Below are 15357 nucleotides of genomic sequence, written 5' to 3'. Positions count from 1 at the left end.
TGAGTTAAGCCTATTACTTTGATTGATTTATGTTAAAAAAGCAATAAGAGCTTAATTAGAATTGGTTGTTAAGACTAACCAGACATGGAAATGTATACAATTTATATATTGAGCCGGATTCTTTCCGACATCCACGGTAACATCTCTGTTCAATGTGGTTGCTAAGCAACATAGTTAGTAAAAGATTGTTTTGCTAGCTTTGGTCCGCTGCCGTGTAGAAGGGCCTTGTGTCCGGTGCTATTTTTCAAGGCGGATTCCTATCTTGAGATTTAGTTAAATGTGTATTTCGTATAAACATAATTGTAAAACACATCCAGAAACCATGGTTTGACTCGAAAGCTTGTTGAATGTAGGCTTCGCCATGGAAATGATGAAGGAGAAATACATTGTGGTGAGTAACTTTACCGACGATGTATCATTGTCCTTGATTCTATCTAGTCTTGACTTAAATATTATATCAATCAAGTGATTAATTACATTCCTATTTTTAGAACACGAACGGAGACGATTACGAAAGATTTGTTTTCCATCGTCTTCAAAACTTTGCCAGTGAGTTTAGAAACCTCCACCATCCACAGGCACACATAGCTGTTTATCCACCTCTACATCTCAGCCGTGAAGCAATGAAATACAAAATAGGGTTGGGTAAGGGTTAATAATATATTCTATAGTTAAAATTGGGATCATAAGACGTGAAATATAGTATTGTCAGCGATTTAAAAGCATTGCATTTATGTGTATTTCATTCAGGCAGAGATGACGGCTCTCAGAGCAGTTTGTTGGCCAGCAGGCAATGGAGAGATTACCCTGTGGAAAACCCTGAAAAAAAGCAGTCCATCTCAGAAGATTTTAAACAGGATTCACTATGGATGAAACAATGTCAGAAGTTTTCTTTGATGCATATCAAAATAATGTTTTATTATATTATTTATGTTACAAATCTTGTTTTGCTGGGTTATGTTTTGATGAAGCTGATTAAGATTGCACTTCTATAAAGGGTCCGCTCAAATAAGCCAGGCTTTTCGAACCAGACAGCTGCTGGTTGATTTTGATGACGGCCGACCAAAATTCAAACTCCGAGAGCCTCAGGACCTGTTCTCCTTCCCTTCCTCCGGGTACCCGTTTCAGGGGGTCCGCTGGCCAATGGAGAGTGAGGTCATTGATGGCATCATCCAGCACATCGGTTAGTGTTGCTGTTACTGATCAATGGCCGCTGCTATGATATGACAATATATTTGCATCAACAGAGCATTATTTATGATATGATGACAATATTGGTTCTATTTTTGCCTGAATTTCCTTCCGGTGTTAACAAAGTAATTATAAGTTGGACATAGCTCATTACCTTCAGGTAGAACAGTCAAAGAAATCATACAAATTAATAGATTTAATAAAGCCTTTTATACCGTCCATTTTCCACCAGTAAACCAACTGTAGTTCCATCAGTAGTCTAATATTCGTTAACCAATTCATAAATGTACATATTATATCCATACAAAGACCATCCATCCAATGCCAATCATTCGTAGAGTGCTGCTGTTGGATGTGTTGTTTCAGACTGGGACCCCCCCCAGCCCGAGCCCTTCTACCACCCCACGGGCCTTGAACTAGCCCCGGTCCTAGTGGGGGAGGAGGGGGGGATCTTGGTGTACTGCATTGACCTTGGCAAGTGCCCGACCAAAACACGCTCACATCACAATCACAATCCTGTACTTTACAAGTAAAAGGAACTTGACTCAGATATTGCGAGCCTGCTTTTCTATTGACTCAAGATGTAACAACAACAACACCGGGACCAAAATCCACTTTGGATAACGTAGATAGCAGTGCTCAGAGTTCTGACTTTTTAATGAAGTCTGTAATTGCCCTCCTTATCCCCCCATCACATTGTTTCCTCAGCCACTAAGAAGCCGTATTTCACATGCTCTCGTGTTGGGGGAAGCCGTGGCCCAATCAAGAGTGGAAGGGCCTGCACCATGTGTCTGAAGGATCCGCCCCTCGAGTTTGAGTCGCGCTTTGAGAGTGGAAACCTGCAGAAGGCCATTCAAGTGTATGTCTTTGTTTCCATTAACTCTTAGTGTGTGGTTTCAGTTAAATAGCTATTTACTCCATTAATTATTGAACAAATCTTTAGGGTAATTGAATCTCTTTCTCTCTCGTTCTCCCCCTACCCCTCTCCCCTCTCTCTCCCTATTGTTGTGCTACTCCCACACACAGGGGTGCCTATAATTATGAGCTCACTCTGCGCACAGACATGTACACCAGCAAGCACACCCAGTGGTTTTACTTCAGGGTCAGGGGCATGAAGGCCGGGGTCAGCTACCGCTTCACCATAGTGAACCTGATGAAGGGCCACAGCCTGTACTCCCAGGGGATGAGACCTCTGCTGTACTCCCAGAGAGCTGCTGAGGAGCAGGGGATGGGCTGGCATCGCATTGGATCCAACATCAAGTACTACCGCCACTACCCTCAGGTGGGCAGGTCCTTTGGGCTCACAAGTCACCTCATGCTCATTTGGACACAGAGGCATCATGTGTTTTAGCCAATGCTAAAAGTCTGTTTTTGCTAAGTATGCTTCACATCTTGCTCCCATTATTACTGACGCTATTATTTTCTTATTATTTCATCGTTTTAGAGCAGCTGTTTGGCTGGTTTGTTAGTGTACACCGTAGTGTAATGGGGAATCTCTAGCCCTCTGAAGTAGAGATTTCAATTGTGTGATTCATCTTTTGTTATACCAGAAGCTAAGCACAGTGTGCTATCCATTACTAATTTGTAGATAGTGGTGATTGGTTACATTTGTTCAGCTGCATCAACTAAGCTCATTCGATTATTAAACTTTCAGTGCAATGCAAGGAATTTTGAGATGAGCGTTCTGTTCTCAAATGGATTGATGTAAGCCTGCTAATTTTTTAGCTCAAGATAATAATAATAAAAATAATAATAATAATAATAATAATAATAATACATTTAATTTAGAGGCGCCTTTCAAGACACCCAAGGTCACCTTACAGAGCATCATAAATCTTTTAAAAAACAAGACATTGTGGAAAATAAATAAATAAAATAAATAAATAAATAAGTAAATATAATAAATAAAACAAAAACAAGACAAAACAAAACAATCAAACAATCAAAACAGTGATCAGTTAGACGTTGTGTGCGAGTTTGAACAGGTGAGTTTTGAGTTGTGACTTGAAGATGCCCCTTCACCTTAAGTACAGTCTATTTGTATAGCCCTGAATCACATTTACAGTTTCAAAGGGCTACACCACTAACACTCTGGTCTGGTCTATTTTTTTTTTTTACTGCCCTTGAAAGGGCAGTAAAAACATAAAATGGAAACAAATGAATAAGCAGAAACGAAATTATATATATTTTTAGAGGGACAGCAGCAACAATGAGAAGATAAAATAACTTTTTTTTTAGTTCACAATAATAACATATATTTAAAAAGGTTCAATATAAGAGCCAAAGCTAAACTATGAGAAGTTCATGGAATCAATTGGTCTATCAAAAGTTTTTTTAAATGCAAAAGAAAGTGCTCTAGACAAGTCCTGTTTGTCTTAAATCCACATCTTGGAGATGCCGGGGATTGAACCCGGGGCCTCATACATGCAAAGCATGCGCTCTACCCCTGAGCTACATCCCCTTGCTGTCAGCCCAACAAAAACAACATTTCACACATCCTTTCTCCCGTCAGACAAGCTTGGAGAACCCCAGCAGCGAGGGCCCCGCCCTGCACTCGCTCACCTGGACCTGCCAGTTCCCGTACGACGCCGACACGTGCTACCTGGCCCACTGCTACCCCTACACCTACTCCCGCCTGCAGCGCTACCTGGGCCGCCTCACCTCCGACCCCGGAACCGCCGCCTACTGCAAGCTCCGCGTGCTGTGCCACAGTCTGGGCGGGAACCCCGTGCACGTGCTGACCATCACTTCCCCGGAGCGGTGCCGAGGGCCCGAGGGCACGAGGGCCAAAAGAGCCGTGGTGGTGACGGCCCGGGTCCACCCCGGGGAGACCAACAGCTCCTGGATGATGGAGGGCTTGCTGGACTTCCTGTTGGGCGACTCGGACGACGCCCGTCTGCTCAGGGACACGTTTGTTTTCAAGGTGATGGAAGAAAGCGTAGAAACGCCCCTGTTTCCCGTCGGAAGACGTGTCCCTCTTTCGCCCCCTTTGACCCGAGTGTGTTGCCGTCTCCTCCCGGCCACTGCAGGTGGTGCCCATGCTTAACCCCGACGGCGTGGTGGTCGGGAATTACCGCTGCTCTCTGGCCGGCAGGGACCTCAACAGGAACTACAGGACAATGCTGAAGAACGCATTCCCCACGGTGTGGCACACGCGCAACATGGTGAAAAGGTGAGGCGAGGACACCCGTGTGCCACAGGCGGCCTCACTCACACGCCGGTCGTTGGGAGTGTTTGCGAGTGGGTCGGGTGAGACTTCTTATGGTGTCCACAGGTTGACCGCGCAGACGGACGTGGTTCTTTACTGTGACTTCCATGGCCACAGTCGTAAAAACAACGTGTTCATGTACGGCTGTAGCGACCGGGACGACCCCTCTCTGCAGCTGAACGAGAGAGTCTTCCCACTAATGATGAGCAAAAACGCCAAAGACATGGTAAGGTTCTGCGTTTTCCATCACGGCTTTCACTGAAAGGCTCACAAAAGTACTTTAGTATATGTAGACTTCATGTGTGCGACGCTCCGTGGTTTCAAGTTCCTCATGATCAGGAGTCAACATACACTCGTGGCGTGCCCCGGTGGCTCACTGGGTGGAGCGCGTGCCGATCAAGCCACGGTCCTAATCGCAGCGACCCGGGTTCGATTCCCGACGGTGGTCCTTTGCTGCATGTCCTCCCCTCTATCTCCCATACCTTTCGGTCTTTCTCACTCCATCATAATGCAAAAACAAATCATGCAAATATATATGCAATCATGATGTCAGTCAGTATTAATGTATTGAGTGCCTCTCAGTTCTCATTCAGGAGCTGCAAGTTCCGGGTGCAGAAGAGCAAAGAAGGGACGGGGCGGGTCGTCATGTGGCGGCTGGGCGTCAGAAACAGTTATACCATGGAGTCTACTTTCGGAGGCTCAACTCTGGGTGAGTTATCTCTGCATGTCGCGGTTCTTTGGTAAGCTCTGTGTAGGTTAAGGGTTTTTTTGAGCGATTGCAAAGCAAATGTAAGAAAAAGTGTCTGGACCCTAGGGGGCCGGAGCGGGACCCACTTCACCACACAGGACCTGAAGTCTTTTGGCTACTGCCTTTGTGACACCCTGCTGGACTACTGTGACCCGGATACAACCAAGGTGACTTGATGAGAAAAGCGCTGAGCGGGCTCAGTCGGCTATGTATGAACCATCAGTAAAATTAAAGTTTCTCTCTGTCAGGTATTTAGTATAGTATAGGCATGCTTGTATAAACTTTATGTTTATATTTTATTGGTTTACTTTATTTTATTGGTCTCTGGCCCTTACACATTAATAGTTTTAATAGTGTGTGTGTGTGTGTGTGTGTGTGTGTGTGTGTGTGTGTGTGTGTGTGTGTGTGTGTGTGTGTGTGTGTGTGTGTGTGTGTGTGTGTGTGTGTGTGTGTGTGTGTGTGGTTGTTGTTCAGACTGCGTTGTGTCTGGCTGAGATGACATCGTTGCTCAGGCAGAGGGCCAGCAAGCGGTCAGGCCAAGATTCCAACGCCATCATCTCTGTCTACGACCTGGAATCCAGGTGACAATGAATTTCTCCATAGAATGCAATGTGCCGAGAAGGAGACATTGTCATATATACGTCTATATTTCATGTAACATTCGATGCAAATAATAGTTAATCCGATTCCACAGCACCAGTGGCTCAGATAGCTCAGAATCGGATGGACTGCCGCTACATTTACTGAAGCAAGGCACTATGGTACACAGATAAGTATAAATAGATACACGCATCCAACCTCATTGTGTGATCATCAGTGGCTGACTTGAAGTCATTCCGTTTGCTAAACATCTTGGTAATCGCCATGCAACCACCGCTGCTCTACACAGGCTAAGAAACACCGGCGGACCCGCCGAGAGAGGAACAAACTGCGACAGGATACCGCCGTGAAGAACACACGGGCCCAGGTACCGCAGCGTGCCGTCAGAAACATTGAGAGAGAAACTAAAGGAGACGGACATGCATTCTAAACATGCATTCTTCCTCTTCAGCCGTGGTCCGCTGTTAGGAGTGTGATCGGTGATTGGTCTTTTATTGTGTTTACTTCAAGATGCCAACTCCACTTCCTGATGCCATGGTGAAGGAAAGGAGCCCGGAGAAGACTTTGGTGTCACAAAAAAGGAAAGAGAAGGTGGGATCAGAGTTAGCTGAGGATACACAGACACAGAACCATAGCAACAACCGCAGGCACACATCACAAGCTCTCCTTCCTGTGACTCTTCAAGGGTTCTGCTGTGAAGTCTGTTGGCACGTCTGTGTCCCCTCCACGGCCATCCAGTAACGCACGGGAGATCGGTCACGTGCCCCTGTGGCAGGGCAGAGAGCCAGTCAAGGTACGCTTATCTCAGTGCTTCACCGGACAAAAAATAGGGAATACTTGAAAGAGAATAACGACATGAGAATGTGAAACCATTGACTTCAATGATTGTTCTGTTCATCTCTGCTGTGATGTGCGACTTAGTGATCTAGTTTGTTTTTTTGTAGCACGAAAGTCTGGAGGCTCGGAGGACACATTCATACATGCATCCCAGGACCAGGATCTGTCATACAGAGCCGCCTCATACAGGTAGCCAGCTCCATGGTCAGTGTGAGGGCTCATCTAGGCATGAAGGGCAGGTTAACACTGCCTCATGTTTGGGGGTTCATCACATGAAATCAGTAATAATGTGTGTATGTTATAATATAATAATTCAATAATCGAAATAGTATTAAATATATATAACGTAGAGTAAGAGACTGTTATAAAAATCTGAAGTTGGCAATAGAATGCTGGAGAGGATGGAAGAATGGCCAGGGAAAGGTGGATAAAGTAGACAGTAAACATGTTAGCTTGTATTCCATCTGATTAAAGTGGGGCTTTTATCGGGTTTAAACACATCCACACACTGTACCACTTAAGTCCCTAATCTTCTAATTCAGCATAGTAATTTACAGATTCAAAATATAAAAAGGATTTGACTTTTTAGATTTATAACAAGATTCTAGTTCAGTTCTGGTATATTATGCGTAAAAAAATAACGTAATCGATGTTTCTGTTCTTATTATTTGCATTGTTCTTATTGGACACAGAGGGCCAAAGAGAAAGACACGTGTGTACAGCTAAGCTGCTCTACCTGAGTGTCATGCTGCCCTCGCGGTCAGCCCTCACCGTGGATGAGCGGCAGCCTCACCAGCGGTCCCTGCTGTCGTCGCTGTATCTGAAAGGCCTACGAAGTGAGTGTCAGCATGCCTTCCTTAAGGCGTGGCCACAACCTACCAGGAGGTAAAACCTCCCGCAAAATACCCAGCCCCTCCCTGCTCCATAATTGCCTGCATCTTCTGAATACACTGTCACTTTGGAAAAGTGACTTTGAGAAGCCATTTATCGTAAATAGAACATGGACAAATGGATGTACAATTCAGACGGATGCTTTTCCTCCTTTCAGGCAGGCAGCAGGCTCCTCGTGCACCGACTACCTACAGGTCTTTATGATTAATAAACAATATTTAAATGAACAAATTGTTAGTACTAATGAAAGCTCAGAATTGATCATGGTACAGAAGAGCAACTCTGGACTTAGAAAGCGCTGCCTGAAGGGGATTGTGTGTCTGTGGCAGGCCTCACGCTGGCATCCAGTTCAAGGTGGTTCCAGAAATACTGTCCATCAGAGGCAACGAGCCGTGGGTCTCCCAGCACAACAGGGTGGCGGTGCAGAACCTGCCAGCTGAGGATCACTCATCCTTCATCTCCCCTTTGACAAATATCACCTATTCTCCCCCATACAATCACAGAGTCTTTCCCTCAAAAGGTGACATTTCCATTACTTATTAAAACCGTACAGAAGATGGCCAAACTTCATGAAATAGGCGTCTCATCATTAATATAGAACTGAATGTAGCAAATTTAGATATATTTGATTTATGTATCTATCTTTATATATTTGCATGGCTTTACAAATGCTGTCTGTCTACAACTTGTTTTTTTTAATTATATTTTCTGAACCTTTCAGCCACCCTAACGGCGGCCAATGGGGTACGGGCCGGTGGGCTTAGTGAACAGGGACCGGGAGAGCCTCACTAGCCACTGAGTCATCAGGGAAGATCAGAAATAATAGGATCTGGGTGTAACCCAGTGTTGCTGAAGAAGCAATAACTTTGGTGATTAGTACCTTTTTTTATGTGTGACAGACCCAATTGGCCAACGGCTCGTGTACGACAGAAGCTTTTCCACCCTCAGTGTATGGAAATCCAGGCTTCATCAGCCATCGTCTCCCTGGCGTGACGCCGACTCTCTACAGGCAACAGAAGCCCGGCTGCTGCACTCACAGAATATTCTTTCACAGTGGGGCAGGAGACAGGGCAGCTTGACCGCTCCAGACATCGAGAGGTTCTGTTCCTTCCTGCCACTCCCCAAAGTGCACGGGTGGCGTGGGGAAGACAATAGACCCAACACGTCCCCCACATATTGAACTTTTGGTTTTTTAATTCTTGTAATGTCACTGTTTACACGTGGATAGAAAGTGCTGTTCATAGAATTTAAACAAATAACTTAAAGGTGGAACACTGGAAAATGAAGTTGCTACTTATGTAATGCCTGTGATGTCGTATTGGTACGATATTCATATACAGGTAGATACCTAACCTGTAATATAATAATAATGATTTTGATGATGTTTTAATGAAGGCATGCCCAATCTCAATGATCTGCCCAACGATATTCAAAGTATTATTTGTAACCCAACACAGGACGTTTTATGCAGACATAATAATAATAATACTAATAATACATTTAATTTAGAGGCGCCTTTCAAGACACCCAAGGTCACCCAAATAGTGAGCATTACCTGCATGAGCAGGCTATTGCTGTTGTTATAACCGCCACTGTGTTTCCCCCCCAACCCAGCGGCCCACAAACAAATGCACACCACAAACTTCAATATAAAAATATATTTTTAAAAGCAAATAACACTGTTCTTTGACATCAGATTTTGTGGAACACAATTAATAATAATTACTGCCATGTATTGTGCTTTTTCCATTCGATAATGGTTAAAAATGTTAGCATTTAGTCAAACTGACGCAGGTGGAACTGGCTCTCTGTGTGTCTGACCATCTCGCGCAGCGCTGAAAAGCCAGACACAGCCTGTGGGGGGACAACAGAAAGAGGATCCCCAATGTAATGCATTGGTGAGAAGTACTGAGAAAGAGAACAACTAGTATTTACTTATGTTGAGCTTACACACATCTAATTGGGGGATCAAACCCAGTACCTTTAGGCTGGGAGTCCAACACCCTAGCTAGCTAATACACTCTCCTACACCCCCACTATGAAAGATTAATTTAAATGTAATTGTGATTCATGTTTCGGGTCTTCTGCTGAATCAGTTATTATTCCATTTCAAAGAAATTAACAAATAAACCAACATTCTTAATCAAATAACATTAAAGATTAAAGTACATGATGTGTAAAATATTTCTGAAATTCTACAAGGAAAGGATTACTATTGCTATCATACAATCTTAAGAGCCATGCAATCTTACCTGTGTGAGGAGAAAGAGGCTAAGGACTATGTGAACCCCTCTTTCCAGGGGCTGAATAATAATGGACTCATTGAAAAGCAGGAAGAGGATCAATGGAAACTGCAGCAAGATACTCAGCAGCCAGAAACCTGCCAGCTCTGGAACCTAAAGAAGGTAGGGAAAGAACCAGGGATATTAAATGAGAAATAAGCCAAGTAACGCAAACCGTTGTCTCTATATTCTAAAATATTAGGACAACCAAATCACATTCCTAGATCACTTCAGAGCCAACGTATGAGATTAGTTTGTTTTACCTTTTCTTGTAGATTCCCGGCATAGCCTAGATAGAGTCGTATAGCCTCTATCACAGTCATCACAACAATGACAGTGACGAGTATGAACTTGTAGTAGTCTGGAAGGGCAGAATACTGGAAAGAAAATGCAATCACTTCAAAACAAAGGCAGCTTACAGCTTTACGTAACAGGGACAGAATACATATTTATACATGACCAACTTTATTTTTGATGTTAGTAAGCATACACATTTTATTGTGGATCGGAAATAATCGTGTTTGTTTACCTTAAGCTGAAGCATCACAACTTCACAGATCCACCACAAGGGGAAGAAACACATGTTGAAGAACAGAGACATCTGGAGTGGTAGACTCGATACGACTTGTTTGCCTTGGAATAACCAAAACCCAAACAAATAATAGAATAATAGGTCAGTACGCTTATGTTACTTTCCGGGCACACTAACTGTTACATGTTTTAAGGAGGGCAGTGAATGTGTGTTAGCGCATAACAACTCAAATTTCACTCACTGGGCTCCAATAATGTGCCATGGTCTTCGGGGGTTAGCTCAGTCCTGCTTGGATCACTAAACACGCTTCGGGAGAAATCTTCTAAACGTTTCCTGATGGGATGCGGTAAATCCATCTAGCACGATGCTATACGAAATGGTAGCATCGGTGGTATCCAGACAAAAAACAAACACTTGCACTGTTTCTAGGTGACGACATACATCTCGCGTTATTCTTTGAAATCTCGCATGTCACATTTTTCCGCTCCTTGGCGTGTGCCTAAACGGGTGAACATAAGCAAAATCTGAAGCGTTTTGCTCGTCTCAAATTATGCTTTAAAAATGTAGGCTGCCAGCCGATGCTATAACTATTTCCAGGTGCCATGATAGTTGCTCACCAATATTGGAATGTACTGTAAAGGTCAACCTTCACGTAGACTTGGTAGAGTTAGGAATGTATTAATTAAGTTCTCTGTCTCTATTCATTAATAATTGTGGTATTATAATTGCATACACAATGTAGCATAGGCCTTCATATATACAATTAAAATAGGTAAAAATACAACCATACAAATATACCAATATAGATGAGGCATTGACAGAATAAGTTAGGTTCGTTTATTGAAAGCTTAACATAAATAATGTCATAAATAATTTACTTGAACAATATAACAATATACAATATAACAGAACAGCAACAGATGTATCTTAAACATAGACTTTTGCTTTTTTGGTCTTGTGCATTAGCTTTGCATTGCTGTTGTACTCTCTTTTTCCTTGTTCTGCTGTCATCCCACCACTGTAGAACTATTAACAATCTTACTAGCCTCTGTCTCTTTGATTCCCCCTTGAATATCCTCCCAGTTTCTCTGTATCAGTATGGCAGTCTCCTGGGCTGACTCAAAGTAACACAGTTCCATAATTGAAATCACACCTTTATCCCCCCCAAAAAAGGTTTAGTATCAAGTCTCCCTAAATGTTCAAAGTACAATTTCAACAAAACATGTCAAACAACTAGTTGAGCTATAGGGTTCTGTAGCGCCCGCACTACATAACCATAGAGAATTCATGATTCACAAGATGGATTCAATGGAAGCGTTTGCGTAGGAGTGCTCCACGGTGTCATAAAACCTCAGACAGGCCTTGTAGCGCAGCAACTTCTCAGCCAGCGGGCTGACTGTCAGTGCCCTGCCCTGGACACTCAAGTCTATGTACCTTCGGTGGACAAAAATAAACAGAAAAGCATACAGGACTTAGCTCATCATTGGAACTGGACCAGTTTAGTTCTAGCTGAATTGGTATCAGGTGGTGTGATATACCTGTAGGATATCTTCCAGAACACCAGGGCATTTATGGCCATTAATGTGGCCAAGGAGAAGAAAAACCTTTCTAGATTTCCTTCATGGGGTAAAGATGGGTAGAAGTTCCCTAGAATTGAGTCCACATGATTTAAAGAGAGCTATTAATTATTTTTGGCAACATCCATCGTTTTGTGAATTTCATTGATACATTATTTTTGTAATAGTCCACAATTTATATTCTTGAATAATTTAGTAAATAATAAATTTTTACTTTACCCCCTGAAATAAAATACAACAGCTGCGTGATGAGTGCCCCCAGGAAACAGCCCCCTCCATAGGACAGAGTTAGGAAGTGCAGGGAGATCCCTCTGATGTGACTAGGAGTCAGTTGAAAAGATATAAGAGTACCTGCCAATTATTGGGTGATGAAAAGAGTGGGGAAGCAGTCAGACCCTCTAGTAGTTTTTGCTAGCCTAATGCCTGTCTATGTCTTAATTATAATGCAGGCATTAACAATTATTAGCAACGGGCTAGAAATGCAGAAGTTTTTACCAGGGATGACAGAACATTACAACTTTGATGTGCTGCAAAAATAGCAGAATGACAAACTAAAACCTAAAGGATACAGTGAGGAAAATGCACAAACAAAAAACAAGAGTTACAAACTAACTCAATAAGAAATTGGTAAAGAATAATAAACAATACCACAATCTGTACTGTTAAGATAGCATAAATAACTGTGTGCATCCCTGTGGAAACCTATAAGGTATTACATCTTAACAATACAATCTGTACTGTTAAGATTGCATAAATAAATAACTGAGTGCATCACTGTGGAAAACTATAGGGTATTAAATAAAAACAAAACACCTAGATAGGTCCATACACTACTATACAAGTATCAATAAACAGAGACATGACCATATTCACATTGAAAAAAGGAATCTGATCCAGTCTCTTTCCCTCTTGAAGGTGGTTCTACTCACAAGCCGGGGTGACGAGCGCCTCCGCCAGGCCGAGCAGGATGTACTGAGGAGCCAGCTGGAAACAAGGCATGGATGAAACCAACAAGACCTTGCCTGAGAGAGTCTGCTCCAGCAGGGGGTAGGCCTTTCTGTGCAGCTCACTCAGACCTGCCACCAGCATGGACAAGGCTGCACACCCATGGCCCAGGGCTGCAGCGAGAGACAGGAGAGGGGTGGGACTGGGAGGAGGGAATACTCAGCAATAGATGGGTTGGACTCCCAGAAAAGAATGAGAAATACCAGAACAAGGTTTTGAAAGAAAATCGTTATTTGTTAGTGTAGATATGAAGGGATTTACGAGGTGCCTACTGATGACTTTGACAGGAGCCAGGGGAACCTTCTCCGCAGAGAGGTAACAGGTAGTGACACACTCTATGAGTGGGGCCAGGAGCAGCAGAGGCAGAATACTGATGACGTTCATGAGACCGATGGGCAAAAGGAAGTCTTTATGGTGGAGGTTGGAGTGCATGGTTTGGATGTAATAGCCTGAAGCTATCTGCAAGGCAATGTATAAAATAATACATATTTACTGTATCGAATTTTAAAAAGTATTCAATAAACATTTGAATTCCTGTAAATTAATAGTCAAATCACAATGAAAGAGGAAAATAAGATAAGATGTAATTCATTAGCAGAAGGGCAACTAAGGAGATCAATTACAGGACAGTTAAAGGAATTCAAAAAACGATTGCAAAGCTGTAAATAGGAAAATAATAATAATAATAATAAATGAAATAAAAATATATATTTATATATAGAAAATATATACAACAGAAACATCAAGTACACCAAAGTAGATCAAGATAGTAGACAGTTGCTTATTGTACAAAACTACAATTACTACAGAGTACAAAGGAAGCCTTGACGTGATCCCATGGACCTGCCTGTGTGATGCAGGCTCTGTACAGCAGCTGCAGGCTGTAAAGAGGGAAGAGCCTGGCCAGCACTTTGACGTTCTCCACATGGGTCTCGCTGTAGCGTCCCCCATTGTTCTCCTTTGCCCGGTCGAGCCAGGACGTGACATCTCCACTCAGGTGTCGAGAATGAAGGCAGCACATTTTAACAGAGTTGAGAAAAACTCCAAATGTGGTCAGGAGTGAACCCCCTGTGAGAGAAACAAAGCAACGGATTCATTGTTTGTTGTGATCCCTGCTTTTTGATTCACGTGCTGTACATGTATGTATGCATTGGTGAGCCTGTAAGCTGGTATGCAGACACAAATATGTGCTGGATGCATATGTGTTTATTTCTCTTTCAGCCAGTGTCGTACCTTTCTTTGGCTTAAAGGTGAGGTTGTTACGTATCATGTGGATGGCGATCAGGGCCAGCAGCACAGAGGTGAAGGGGATGAGGAATCCCAAATTCTGACCGACGGACTGCTGTATGTAGGCGATGGCCAGAAATACAATGGTGGAATTCAAGTTGACCAGCCAGTAGAACCTAAAAAAAACAATGTACAAATGATGATTGTGAGGTATAAAATCAATAGTTAGTACGTAATTTGAAAAAGGCACACAAATAGTGAATAGTTACAAATGGTAATTTTTTTTGTGCCAAGGGCAGCCAAACCAACCAGTTAAAGAAGGACAGAAGCTGGTGTTGATTGTATCCCTGCAGACTGTAGGCCCCCATCGGGCAAAGGATGGCCCGGATTCCCCCGATGCCCAGGGCAGCGGCCAGGAGGCCTGTGTAGAATAGGATCTGCTGCTCCCGTCGGTTCAGTTGGTGGGTCATGTGGTGGGTGTCAATGTAGAAGTCTTCAAAGGGGAATGCCACAACAGGCAGCATGGCTGTTCCTAGAGAGCACAGGGGCACAGGCCAAGTCGGGCCACATTGGTTATTTACAGACATCTAAACACTTTGGGACAGTTGATGGTCTGTTGACTACAATTCCCACTGATTTTCCCATTTTCAAATGAGTGACATGGTGAACAGTCAACCAAGTAAGAATTGTTATTCTTAAAATAACATGGACTGTAATCAATTCATATGGGAAATTCGAGAAAGGAAATCACTAAATCCAGGTTGATTAATAGGGTCAATTCTAACTATCAAGAAGCATATTAAACACTTTCCAATGATGCAATGCCAGTTGAAAAAATATACTGTATTTGACAATTTAAAATATGACCACTGACCAAAGAAATGAAGGAAGGCACAGAAGTAGAGCACCTTAGTCCTCCCCAGGTAGGTTTCTGCGAACCAGCCGACCAGGACCGGGGTGAGGGTGCTGACCCCTACGAAGCACAGGTTCACCGTTGCAGCCAGGTAGTTCCCATAGCCCAACTTCACCGTGCAGAAGATCATCATATTGCAGACGATGCCAAAAAAGGAGAACCTCTCGCAGAGCTCCACGAGAAGAATGCAGATGATAGCCTGGAGCTTTTTGCCGGACTTCCGCCTTGTGTTGCGGTCCCGGATGGGTCTCCAGTCCCCCTGATGGGGGGTTTTGGAGAGCCGTCGCTGGTGCTGGTTCTTGCTACCCGTTGGCAGCCCCTGCGGCTGGTCTCCTGCCACCATGCC

At 43.4% G+C, this 15357-nt stretch overlaps 3 protein-coding genes and 1 non-coding gene across 5 annotated transcripts; 1 reads left to right on the top strand and 3 right to left on the bottom strand.

Annotated features, from left to right (window-relative positions):
- Nucleotides 1–9: 9 nt before the first annotated feature.
- Nucleotides 10–6933, top strand: agbl2 (AGBL carboxypeptidase 2). Of its 2 annotated transcripts, none has more exons than XM_060061202.1 (18): nucleotides 10–391; nucleotides 492–549; nucleotides 751–879; nucleotides 998–1183; nucleotides 1558–1665; nucleotides 1900–2050; nucleotides 2218–2473; nucleotides 3704–4114; nucleotides 4221–4363; nucleotides 4466–4625; nucleotides 4982–5108; nucleotides 5214–5314; nucleotides 5622–5728; nucleotides 5842–5908; nucleotides 6037–6114; nucleotides 6258–6338; nucleotides 6433–6540; nucleotides 6692–6933. In XM_060061202.1, the coding sequence occupies exons 1-18, from the start codon at nucleotides 362–364 to the stop codon at nucleotides 6902–6904; spliced, it is 2514 nt and encodes an 837-aa protein (XP_059917185.1). In that variant the 5' UTR covers nucleotides 10–361; the 3' UTR covers nucleotides 6905–6933. The 2 variants fall into 2 exon arrangements, with proteins under 2 accessions (XP_059917185.1, XP_059917184.1); XM_060061201.1 differs by having other exon boundaries at nucleotides 492–645.
- trnaa-ugc (transfer RNA alanine (anticodon UGC)) lies at nucleotides 3581–3652 on the bottom strand. The gene has a single exon. It is a non-coding gene; the product is annotated as a tRNA-Ala (tRNA).
- Nucleotides 6934–9118: 2185 nt separating the features above from the next.
- On the bottom strand, nucleotides 9119–10743 carry tmem17 (transmembrane protein 17). Its single transcript, XM_060061219.1, has 5 exons — nucleotides 10531–10743; nucleotides 10287–10390; nucleotides 10021–10134; nucleotides 9728–9871; nucleotides 9119–9329 (listed from the first exon to the last, which is right to left on the bottom strand). The coding sequence occupies exons 1-5, from the start codon at nucleotides 10643–10645 to the stop codon at nucleotides 9252–9254; spliced, it is 555 nt and encodes a 184-aa protein (XP_059917202.1). The 5' UTR covers nucleotides 10646–10743; the 3' UTR covers nucleotides 9119–9251.
- A 366-nt stretch (nucleotides 10744–11109) lies between these two features.
- Nucleotides 11110–15354, bottom strand: slc15a5 (solute carrier family 15 member 5). The gene is made up of 9 exons (XM_060061203.1): nucleotides 14973–15354; nucleotides 14408–14630; nucleotides 14105–14274; nucleotides 13715–13939; nucleotides 13144–13326; nucleotides 12796–12984; nucleotides 12086–12217; nucleotides 11828–11936; nucleotides 11110–11723 (listed from the first exon to the last, which is right to left on the bottom strand). Exons 1-9 carry the CDS (start codon nucleotides 15352–15354, stop codon nucleotides 11582–11584), a joined length of 1755 nt encoding a protein of 584 aa, XP_059917186.1. The 3' UTR covers nucleotides 11110–11581.
- Between the last annotated feature and the right edge of the window lie 3 nt (nucleotides 15355–15357).

This window comes from Gadus macrocephalus, chromosome 9, assembly GCF_031168955.1.
Source record: "Gadus macrocephalus chromosome 9, ASM3116895v1".
NCBI lineage: Eukaryota > Metazoa > Chordata > Actinopteri > Gadiformes > Gadidae > Gadus > Gadus macrocephalus.
Note: the sequence above shows the minus strand (reverse complement) of the source record. Positions and strands in the feature narration are given on the sequence as shown.

Coding starts and splice junctions, on each gene's coding strand:
- agbl2 (XM_060061201.1), top strand. CDS start 362: ATGGAAATGATGAAGGAGAAATACATTGTG. Junction 880..997: donor TTCACTATGGATGAAACAAT/GTCAGAAGTTTT, acceptor ACTTCTATAAAG/GGTCCGCTCAAATAAGCCAG. Junction 5,109..5,213: donor TTTCGGAGGCTCAACTCTGG/GTGAGTTATCTC, acceptor TCTGGACCCTAG/GGGGCCGGAGCGGGACCCAC.
- tmem17 (XM_060061219.1), bottom strand. CDS start 10,645: ATGGATTTACCGCATCCCATCAGGAAACGTTTAGAAGATTTCTCCCGA. Junction 10,391..10,530: donor TGGCACATTATTGGAGCCCA/GTGAGTGAAATT, acceptor GGTTATTCCAAG/GCAAACAAGTCGTATCGAGT. Junction 9,330..9,727: donor GCCTCTTTCTCCTCACACAG/GTAAGATTGCAT, acceptor GTCCCCCCACAG/GCTGTGTCTGGCTTTTCAGC.
- slc15a5 (XM_060061203.1), bottom strand. CDS start 15,354: ATGGTGGCAGGAGACCAGCCGCAGGGGCTGCCAACGGGTAGCAAGAAC. Junction 14,631..14,972: donor TGCCTTCCTTCATTTCTTTG/GTCAGTGGTCAT, acceptor TGTGCTCTCTAG/GAACAGCCATGCTGCCTGTT. Junction 11,937..12,085: donor GTTGTATTTTATTTCAGGGG/GTAAAGTAAAAA, acceptor ACTCAATTCTAG/GGAACTTCTACCCATCTTTA.